Here is a 10,699-nt window from a genome sequence, read left to right on the forward strand (position 1 = left end):
TATGGCGTGTTGGGAGCCCATCACCTCTGGGTGCTCCTGGGGGCAACGACGGGAGCTGTGCGCCTGCCTGCAGGCAGCAGCCATGGGCAGGAGGCCAGCTGTGCACAAGGATCACTGCTGCCATGATGGGCTCCCTGGGAAAACCTAGGCCTTTCAGGATGAGCAGTCTGCAGCTTTTGACCTTCTCACCTCTGCTCCATCTCCGCAGGAGTGCTGCCACTGAGATGGAGGCCCCGCCCCCTGGTCTCTCCCTGCTTCTGGTCCTCCTGGCAGTGGGATGGGGAAGCGGGGCGGTTGCAGCCTGGGCAATATCTCCTGGCAGCTGCGAGCTCGTAAGTCCTCTCTTGCAAACCCTCACCCTTCTGTCTGCTTGGTCCTGCCCTGCCTCAGCATCTCCAGACCTTCCCCCTCCCAGCTACTGGCTCAGCTAAAGAGTGGACTGGGGTGCCGAGGCTCTAATCATAGAGCCACCTCCTCCATCCTTTCTCTGCTCCCCAAACTTCTCCCTCCTCATCTCCCCCCATCTCCCACCTCTCAGAGCCGCGTTACGTATCCACTTCTTGCTTCAGGTGCAGAGCACTACGGACTGCACTGGGAGATGGCTGAGCTCTGTCCCAGGAAATCTTCGAGGCGATACCGAAGAGCTGTTGCTTGATGACAACACTATCCAGGTTCTGGGCAATGCCTCTCTGCTCTCGTACCACCAGCTGCGGTGTCTCAGCTTGACCAAGAACCGGCTGGAGCTCATTGAGCCTGGCACCTTCCTCAGCAGCCAAGGCCTCCACATGCTCTCCTTGGCAGACAACCTCCTCTTCACCAACTACTCACTGACAGCAGCTGCTCTTTCTGCTCTGCCAGCCTTGAGGACACTGGATCTAGCTGGAAACCACCTCACTGAGGACATGGTGTCGGTTTTGGTCTGGAACCTGTCTTCCTTGGAGTCCTTGTCTGTGGCCAGGAACATCATCATGAGGCTGGACTCGTCCGTCTTCACGAACCTGTCACAGCTGTTGGAGCTGAACCTGGAGAAGAACTACATCTTTGAGATTGACCAAGCTTTCGAAGGGCTGCAGAAGCTGCAGAGGCTCAACGTAGCTTACAACTACCTCCCGTGCGTAGTGGAGTTTGGCCTGACCCAGCTCAGGGTGCTAAACGTCAGCAACAACATCATCGAGTGGTTTCTGGCCCTGGAAAGTGATGACTTCTTTCAGCTGGAGGTGCTGGACCTGTCCCATAACCGCCTCCTCTTCTTCCCCGTGTTGCCCCGGCAGAGCAAGCTACACTCCTTGCTGCTGAAGGACAACGAGATGAGCTTCTACCAGCGCCTCCCCAACGGCACGTCCCTGGCGGATGTCACAGTGCAGTTCCTGCTCATTGATGGCAACTCCACCAACATCACGACGGTCAGCCTCTGGGATGAGATCTGCCACAGCAACCTCTCCTCCCTGCGCCTCCTGGACATGAGCCAGAACCAGGTCTGGTACCTGCCAGAGGGCTTCCTGGCCCAGATGCCCTCCCTGACCCACCTGAAGCTCAACCAGAACTGCCTGGAGATGTTTCACCTGTCGGAGGGGGACCCCTTAGCCATGCTGATGGAGCTGGACCTCAGCCAGAACCGGCTGGCAGAGCTGGGGGTGGAGGTGGGCACCAGGGACATCCTGCCCAACCTGCAGCTCTTCAACCTCAGCACCAACAGGCTGCGGGCACTTCCTCCTTGGGTTTTCACCTATGCCAGGAAGATCGCTACTGTGGACCTCAGCCGCAACCGGGTCGACCTCTGTCCCCAGCCAGCTGTTGCAGGTGAGGTGGAGAGTCCCCCCTGCGTGGACATCAGGGGTGTTGAGACCTTGACTCATCTCTTCTTGGCTGGCTGTGGTCTGCGGGGACTGGGTGGCCAACCCTTCCAGGGGACGTCACTGATGCATTTGGACCTCTCCGACAACCATCAGGCACTGTCTGGGGACCTGGAGTGGCTGCAGGACCTTGCTCTGACACTGCAGGTGTTGTCTCTGAGGAACACCAGCCTCTCTTCCACCGCTGTGGACTTCTCTGCCTTTAACAGCCTCATGCACTTGGACCTGTCGGGGAACTCCTTGACCACCTTCCCCACCTCGCTGCGTGTCCTGAAACTGCGCAGCCTGGACCTGCGGGACAACTGCTTCCCGGCTCTCCCACCAGATGTCACGTGGACACCGCTGGGGAATAGCCTGCGGGAGGTCTACCTCAGCCGAAACCCCTACAACTGCTGCACGCTGAGCTGGTGGGACGCCCTGCAGCGGGTTGAGGGGTTGCGCGTCCCTGATGGGCAGGAGGTGACCTGCAGCTATGCCTCCCACACGCTGAGCCCCAGGGCGCTGCCTGAGCCTGTCCTGTGGAGCTGCTGCAGGCAAACGGCTGACCTGGCGCTCCTCTACCTGGTGCTGGCTCTGCCCACCTGCCTGACACTCCTGGTGGCCTTCGCTGTCGTATTCCTCATGCTCAAGCAAAAGCTGCTGAAAATGGTGAAAAGCCAGTGTGGGGTGTCCAGCCCTTACTGATGGCTGAGGGGGAGGAGGAAGGGCTCGGGAATGGTGAATGCGAGTGGGCTGTCAGGATCACAGGTGATAATCCCTCCAAAGTGGGTGAGATGGGGAGTTGCTGTATTGGAGGATCAGGGGGTGCTGGGAGAGCTGCTGTTCCTGCTATGAATGCCCAAAGGGTGTGGAGCCATGGCCAGTGATGGAGCCTGGGGCCGTGCTGGGCATCCTCAAGGGACACATCTTCAGCAGAAACCTCCAACTGATGTTGGTGAGAGCCAAGCAGACGTGACACTGAACACCTCTTGGCCTACGGGGCATGGACAGTTGCACCCCAGGGCTGGTTTTTTGCCCCTATTCGGGCAGTTCCTTTTATTTATTCACCCCTGTAGCCAACTCTCTGCTGCAAAACATCCTCCAGCTCTGCAACTAGCCTCCATGAATTGCCCTGGGCTGGAGCAAGCATCACCTGGGTGCTGTGGAGAAGGGTCTCTGTGGCTGCAGCTTCCTGCACCACTCTTGTCGGCACCAGCAAACTCGCAGGCAGCCCTGGGCGTGCACCCGTGTGCGTGTGCCGGTAAGACAGGCGTTGTCAGCAGGGCTGAAAAACACTTTTTTGGGGTGTCTTTGCTTGGTTAAGGTGTGATCCTGGCTAGAAGAGTCCATTAAAAATAGCCCAAGTTGCAATGATGTAAAATATTGACTAAAAGACATGAGAATAAATTATATCAGCGGTAATATTTTATCATCAATTTCTTTTCCTCTAGCAACTGCTGGATTAAACAGCTGCAAAGGAGATAAAATAAGAGAAAGCCTTCTTCCTTGTTGTACAAGCCCTGCTCTTGTGGGCTGTTGGCTCTGGCAGCGTAGGGGGTTTTCCTCCAGTCAGCCCCAGTTGCAGCACGTACCAGCTCTCCCGTACCAGCTCTCCCGTGCCAGCAGCGTGCTACCTGGGGAAGTGCTGCTTTGTTCCTCGGAGTGTTACTGTGGGCGGAAATGAGAAGTGATGGTGGTTTGTGCTAACTCAAAAGCCCTGCTGAGAACCAGAGCAGCTTTATTCCTGCGGCGCCGTCGGGATGTCTCCAGTGAAACGCTTGTCTGAGTTTAATGGGAACATGGGGTGTGGGGAAGCAAGTGGCGGTGCCAGCATGGGCATGATGGGGGCTTGTCGTTGCCTGGACTCAGATGAGCTCGGCAGGGTGATGTGGGGTGTGCTGGGGGATCGAGCCCCGCCAGCCAGCCAGCCCCGTGTGACTCCACCTTACACTGGGATTGTCCTGGGAGGTGGTGGAGGGAGATGCCCGAGGCTGGCATGGGGCCAGGAGTGATGCTGGGGCGGGAAGCACAGGCAGGTACAGGCAGCAGGCCCATCAGGGCAGCATCCTCCCCAGCACAGGCATGGGGATGGAGGACCAGGGTCAGCCGCAGCCCAGACATCACCCAGTGCATCTGCAGCAGTGAAGCAACCGCTGAGCATGGAGCCAGCGCATGGGGAGGCAGGCTCGGAGATGGAGTGGTGCATCCCTGCCTGTTTTTGGAGATGCTGCTGCCTCAATGTGCAGGCAGCCATCAGGTAAGGATGGGCTGCGGCACAGTCGGGGGCCAAAACGGAGCTGCGGCAAGTGCTGGGGGGTTCATTGGTGAGCCTTGCATGGCTGATTGCTATGCCAGGCTGGAAAAAACGGTGTAGGTTGGACCATGCTGGACCAGCCAGCAGCACCACTGGGGCTGAGCGCTGACAAGGCTTTGGAAACCCAGCTGTCAAATCTGTCTCAGAAAATGGCTGCTGTCTGGCTGCTTTCTGGCCCTGTTTTAGACCAAAATAGCCAAAACCAAATCAGGCCCCAGCTGGAGAATCCCTCAACCTATTTCAGTGTCTCTCCGCTGGCAGGGTGCCCCTGTGAGGACCCCACTCCCTGAGGCTATTTCCCCCTGCTGTGGGTGCCAGGTCCGGCCTTGGAGGGTGGATGTGTGCGCTTCCTCCACCACTGTGGCCACTGCTTCCTCTCCGTTTGGCAGGGGGAAGTGGGGCGCAGCCGTGGGCGTGCACGTAGGTAGGAACCCGGGTGCCTGGCACTGTCTGGGGCATGGATAAATCATGGGCATTGTTGCTCGTATTGAGCCGATGTGGGGGATACTCAACACTCCTCCATCACAGGAGGGGTTAGCAGCTTTGCCTGGGCACGGGGGCACAGTGCTGGGAAAGCCGAGGCTCACCCAGAGCTGGGACCTGCAAGGGATGTCAGGGCAACAAGGTGAGCTTCCACTTTTAGAATAGTTGATGTCCTTACAAAGCTGCTGTTCATCATCTTTGCAAGGTCATGGCAATCAGGGGAGGTCCTCAGTGACTGGAGAAAGGCAAATGTCTCACCCGTCTTCAGTAACGGATGTCCTGGGGAGCAACAGGATGGTCACCCTCATGTTGGGAGAACCATGGAATGTGCTTTCCTGGAGCACATTTCTAGAAGAAGAGGGTGGCTGGGAGCAATCAGTGTGGATTGACCAAGGGTAAGTCATGCCTGACCAACCTGCTTGCCTCTCACGATGAAATGGCCGGATTTGTAGGCAAGGGGAGAGCAGTGGGTACCATTCACCTCAACTTCAGCAAGGCTTTCAATACTGTGTCCCACAATGTTCTTACATCCAAGTGAGGATGTCATGGTCTGGATGGGTGGACAACCAAAAAATCAGTTGAATGATCAAGCACACAGGGTAGCAGTTAGTAGGACGTGCTCTACCAGGAGGCTGGTGAGAAGACACCAGGAGTCTGATCTGGGATCTGTCCCGTTTGATGTCTTTGTCCATGATATGGAAGAGGCCGTGGAGTGCCTTCATGTCAAGACGAGTCCAAATTGGGAGGACCAGTTGATACTGGGTAGGCCTGCCATCCTGAAGGACCAGGATGGGCTGGAGGAACAGGCCGGCAGGAACCTCACGATCCAGGGAGGTGATTACCACCCTCAACTCAGCACTCATTAGACCTCATGTAGACCTCATTCGGCCATGCCTGAGGAGGGGCGTGCCAGCCAAGACAAAGTTGGGTGCAGGCTGGCCTGACCCTGGGGCAGGCTGGGTGTGGAGGAGAGGTCCCCATGGATCCCCTCTCACCCAAGTGGGAGATCTTTATATGCTGTTATGTTGCAAGTTTTGGCTGGAAACAAAGAAAGGCCTGTGCCGGAGATCTAGGCACCCCTCTGTGGGTGGAAGAGCTGAGTCAGGCTTTATTTTTTTTTAAATTTTTGGCAAATGAAGCATTGGCTTCCATTTCTCTTCTGAACTGAAGACTCCCTTGGACAAACATAAGCTCGCTCATCTTCTCCAGTGATGACAAACTACAGTGGTTTAATTAATCTGACACTCATTTCAGATTTTTCACAGAACTGGCTGTCATTTCAGTGTGTAGGAGGAAAGCTCTTCCAAACCCCAGCTTCTGCACTATGATATATGATGTCTTATTGATAAAATTGATGGATTTTAATTCATTTGTGGTTGCAAGAAGGAAGACAGGAAATAAATTGGTCTCGGAGGCACTTTGCAACTCCTCTTAGTTACCTCAGGCATGAATTTGTTGAGGCCACTCAACTCGGGATGAAGGCCCATCCCATTCACAAGTCACCCAGATTCAGAAAGCCAAAACCTGGGAAGCTTCTGGAGTCGCATAATTTTCTGAAGAATCCTAAACTTAGTCTTCCAATTCTTACAAGAGAGCAGGATTTGGCTAGTACAAACCAGCTGAGGTAGACAGTGGGATTAAAAACTTCAGTGGGATAAGTAAAATGCTCGTTTGCAGAGATGAATTTCTCAGTGGCCATCAAAACACTACGTGGAGGACCTTTTGCTGTAGCTTTACTTGTCATAACAGGTTTTCCCATAGCACTAGTTACAGTGAGCTGGGAACTGTAGTCTGATGAGGCAGCAGGGGTAAAGGTTTTGTTTTACTCTTAAAACCACCCCCTGCCTTTGTGAGTTTCTACCACACTACTTTTTTTTTGATAGTTTAAGCACATTTTCCCAGAACTCAGCATCATTTAGTAGTACAAGGAAGCAAAACACCTCACTTCATCAGCTTGAAATCACTGTATTTTCAAAAGTACTTTCAAGACTAACTTACTTTCTAGATATTCCGTTTCTTAAACATAAGGATTTATATTTGTGTAAGCTGAAGCTGGAGATCTAAGCATCACTCAGGAAATGTGAGAGTAATACTCTCAATGCAATGTTGATTTATCCAGAAAGACAAATACATATTTAACATTCCAACAAGTAATAATAAATAGCATATGCATACAATAAAGCTTTAGGATTGCTTTCAAGACATAAATATTTAACACTTAATTTTCAGACAAAGCTGAACAGAAATCACAGCAAGGCAAGCTGGTGAGGTTTTCGGCCAAAGCTGACTGAAATGTAAACAAACAAAAGATTAAATAATTTAAAATTATTAAATAGGAAAAAGACTAGGAGAAGACTAAAAACACCCAATAAGTTTGGCTGCTCAATTTCCATTTCATTGAGTCTGGCTTCTTAAAGTTCACTTAAACCTGTAGCACCTTGGCTATGGAGAACCCAAGACCTACTGTAATGTGCATCAATGGCATGAACTGAAAATGATGCAGCAGAATACGTATGCCGACATCATTCTCTCTGTTAGGACTGTGAGATTTGTCTCTGAACTGCCCATCCGAGACATCTTTGTCCAGAATCAGATTTCTTCACCTGACTCCATGTCCCAGCCACAGGACTCCAGCTGCTCATCCTGTGGAAACTCAACCTCAATGTCGTAGATGAAATCTGGGTCGTCCTTCTTCTTCCTGTTCTTTTCAAAGAGCTCATCCATGATGCTCTTCCTTTTGGCTAGCTCCTTGTCATCTAGTTTGTTCATATCCTCTTCTGGGTCAATGGCCTCTTCCTGCCGAAACTTTTCCAAGCTCTCAGCCAGGCTCTCTCCTCCCAGATGACCTTTCAGCAAACTGTACAGCTTCTTTAGCTGATGCAGTGAGACTCCTTCTAGGTAAGCCTTGTGCCGAGGGTTATTCTTCAGCTGCTCAGCAGCCAAGCCGCAGTCTAAAGAGAAAGCCGCCGTGAGGACTTACAGCTGCAAGCAAATCTCTTCCCATAAACAGATCCTCTTCTCCCAAACCCTCACAAGCGAAGACCTCCAGACTTAGCAGGGCCACTACTCAGGTTAAGATGTAGCCCTGAGCTCCTCAGGGGAGGCAGCATTACCCCAAAACAACCCCTCTTTGCACTCCCTGCGTGGTGGTGAGAAGCTACCCAGCGGTTACTAAAAATGCTGTTACCAACTATCTGTTCCTCTCACTGTGTCTGGAGAGGACTTGGGGAATGCTACAAGTAAATGCTCCGCACCTGAGAACTTGGAGAAATTTCTGACAGGCATGATGCGCTGGCGAGTCTTATCCTTGTTGTCTTCTCTGTAGATCAGGATAATGGATGGAGGCTGAAAGCAGATGCCGCACTTCTTTGCAATGTAAGTCATTACAGTTCTTGCTGCTGGCTCAAGTGTGGTCAGCTTTATCAGAGCTGTCCTCAGCAACATCAAAGCTCACTCAAAAACAGGAAAAGAAAAAAGGGAAAGAAAGCGTGAGTGTCTCTCATTGCTGTTCTTTTTATCAGGGTTAGAGTGACCCAAGTTCAGCAAAAACATGCAGCCATGGTGTAAGTCTCTCACTTCAGTGGAAGTTGAACACGTCCCTGCATGCTCTGTGAGCCGGGTGCCAGGAAGCAGAGTGACTCCCAACTCCTGGTTTACACCTGTGTCACTACTCGGGCTTTGAACTGGGATTACGTATCACACATAAGTTAACATTTTGGTTTACCAGCTAAGTAAAGTGCTGCACAGTCAAATGATACCTAAAAGATGTTTTTTACATTTATTCATTTTTTTTAAAGTGAAAAGTGTCATTAAATAGTAAATCAATGTATTACAGTTTCTTCACAAACACCATCTATTGCAATATCCATTGCTCTGGAGAGCTAGGAATTGCTTACCTACCAAGCCCTTTCCTGCCCTAACCACCATGCTTTTAACTTTGTATTGCCTAATAGTTCATATGAAAGCTCCAGGTGTGACTTCAGGGAGAATCTGATTTTTCAGTAAAGACATAACAATAAATTTCTGCTGTAAGCTTATTTGAGCATATTTCAAAAAAATTTTCAGAAAAATGCACCTAAAACAAAAATTTGAAACATCTTGGTACCCCCCTGAAAGAGTTCCTACAAAATTAAATATCAATGTTGCAAGAGATGCAATAAAGACAGAATTCTATTATACACATTTGTCTATTATACGTATTTCCTTTGAAAAGATACAAATTGATTAATATGATTCAAATTTCCTTTGTCTCTGTTTCTGTCACAAGCCTGGGGATATTGTATTCCTTATTTCATATAGTAAGGGAGAATCTTGCATCCATAATGTTGACGTATGTAACACTGGAATTCCCTTTCTTTTTTTTTTCTTTTACATTTTAAGAGGAGGGGTACCCAGTCAGTTTTTGTAAAGCTTTCTTACAGTTTCAGAGTCACCTCAATATAGCAACATATCTGTAACTGATGACAGATGGGATAAGGAGAGAGAAGAGATTCAGAAATGAAGGACAATAGTAATTAAACCCCTTATTAGGAGACAACGAAAATATGAACTAATTTTAAAGACCGGAGATGACATTCAACTGTTTACTCCTTCTCAAACTAAAATACAACATCAATGAAACTGAAAAGCTGAGAATTTACAAGTGACAAATGGAAATGCTTTTTACACAGCACATTCCTACTGGTAGAGCTTAAGCTATAAAACGTTCATGAAGGTCAAGAATGTCTTAAGATTTGCAAATGCTGAGCTGCTGCGTGTGTGTGCGGAGGAACCGGGAACTTTTGCCATACTTAAAAGGTGGAGAAAGAGGGTGGGTGGGGAGGAAGGGCTGACTTGACTCACTAAACATATGGCTGCATTTATACAGATAGCACGAACATACCATCCGCACGAGAATTTAATTTTAAAGTAAGGACTACTAAACTCTCATGTAGTAGCTGACCAACGCGCTGATACTTGAATGAGGTTAGGAAGTTAATCCATAATTATCCTTTTTACTCTTCTCTGAAGCATTTTGTCTTGCAACAGGAGAGGGGGAACGTCAGTCTGACTGACAGCGACAACTTCTCTTTTTCTGCCTTACTGCATTTGTCTGTACCCAAAATGCTCGAGAACTCCTCAGCATCAGCCCTGCTCTTGGCTCCCTCCCCTTTTCGAGTCAGCTGAAATATTAGAGGAAACTTACAGATCCAAATCTGCTGCAGATCCTCTTTCCCAGCTTAGTGTACACTGAGTGCATGCATCACCTTACTTTTGGTTTTAAATAAGTGAAAATATGCCAAACATGAAGGTTGCTTCCTCCTCTGACTACACTAGAGACTGCAGTAAGGCAAGGTAAGAAATTATACCCAAAAAGTTAACGTATGTCTCCAACCAAGAAAAATTGCATTAATCTTGAAAGCTACTGTGAAGCTGAGTTGAAAAGTCTTCCTTCTTTGTTAAAAACCATGTAGGAAAGAGTTCAAATTTGCAATAATGTTCTCAATACTGAAAATTAACTAGAGCTGCTATACCTTTTGCTTTTAAATAGTTCTACAAGTCGGGGAGGAAAGCAGAAGTCTCTTAAGAGCCACTTTCACTATCTTAAAATGAGAAATGATGCTTCAAACTGAACTGAAATGGCTTTTTGAAGGGTCACCGACAATCGCGAGAGTGGGCCGCCATCTCTGAAATAGCAAAGAAATACTTAGACGAGAAATACAGACATAAGAAGCCATTTGGATCCACGTAAAAGAAGGGAAGGGGGTTTCGTATCATCAGGTAATGCAAGCAGAGACCTTCGCTGCCAGGCACGGAACGCTGGTTTCAGTAGCTCTGAAACACAGACAGGTGTTTGGTTTTTTTTTCCCCCCCGGCCAACTTCTGTGCTGCAGCAGAACTACTTTTGCCTTTAAAAAGCCGCTTTTCTACCGCTTGTTTCCGCCAGGCGAGCAAACCCTCGGGGTCGTGCGCGGTCGAAGCCTAAACGCTGAGGCAGAAGGGAAGCAGGGCAGGATCGGGTTCGTCCTTCCCGCCTCTCGCCCCTTCCTCTCACCTCAGACGGCGGCGAGACCGGGCAGGAAAGCGTTTC

General features: G+C 49.9%; 2 protein-coding genes across 4 annotated transcripts; one reads left to right on the top strand and one right to left on the bottom strand.

The window, feature by feature from the left end:
• Positions 1-218: 218 nt before the first annotated feature.
• On the top strand, positions 219-2,537 carry NRROS (negative regulator of reactive oxygen species). The gene is made up of 2 exons (XM_009322872.1): positions 219-332; positions 570-2,537. Exons 1-2 carry the CDS (start codon positions 225-227, stop codon positions 2,535-2,537), a joined length of 2,076 nt encoding a protein of 691 aa, XP_009321147.1. The 5' UTR covers positions 219-224.
• Positions 2,538-6,579: 4,042 nt separating this feature from the next.
• CEP19 (centrosomal protein 19kDa) lies at positions 6,580-10,636 on the bottom strand. 3 transcript variants are annotated; one of them, XM_009322875.1, is made up of 4 exons: positions 10,407-10,636; positions 10,143-10,295; positions 7,884-8,078; positions 6,580-7,580 (listed from the first exon to the last, which is right to left on the bottom strand). In XM_009322875.1, the coding sequence occupies exons 3-4, from the start codon at positions 8,071-8,073 to the stop codon at positions 7,219-7,221; spliced, it is 552 nt and encodes a 183-aa protein (XP_009321150.1). In that variant the 5' UTR covers positions 8,074-8,078; positions 10,143-10,295; positions 10,407-10,636; the 3' UTR covers positions 6,580-7,218. The 3 variants fall into 3 exon arrangements, with proteins under 3 accessions (XP_009321150.1, XP_009321148.1, XP_009321149.1); XM_009322873.1 differs by having other exon boundaries at positions 10,143-10,636; XM_009322874.1 differs by having other exon boundaries at positions 7,884-8,082; positions 10,143-10,636.
• Positions 10,637-10,699: the final 63 nt, after the last annotated feature.

This window comes from Pygoscelis adeliae, unplaced genomic scaffold (assembly GCF_000699105.1).
Source record: "Pygoscelis adeliae isolate BGI_AS28 unplaced genomic scaffold, ASM69910v1 Scaffold554, whole genome shotgun sequence".
In the NCBI taxonomy this organism is placed as follows: Eukaryota; Metazoa; Chordata; class Aves; order Sphenisciformes; family Spheniscidae; genus Pygoscelis; species Pygoscelis adeliae.

Coding starts and splice junctions, on each gene's coding strand:
- NRROS (XM_009322872.1), top strand. CDS start 225: ATGGAGGCCCCGCCCCCTGGTCTCTCCCTGCTTCTGGTCCTCCTGGCA. Junction 333..569: donor CTCCTGGCAGCTGCGAGCTC/GTAAGTCCTCTC, acceptor TTCTTGCTTCAG/GTGCAGAGCACTACGGACTG.
- CEP19 (XM_009322875.1), bottom strand. CDS start 8,073: ATGTTGCTGAGGACAGCTCTGATAAAGCTGACCACACTTGAGCCAGCA. Junction 7,581..7,883: donor AAATTTCTCCAAGTTCTCAG/GTGCGGAGCATT, acceptor CTTTCTCTTTAG/ACTGCGGCTTGGCTGCTGAG.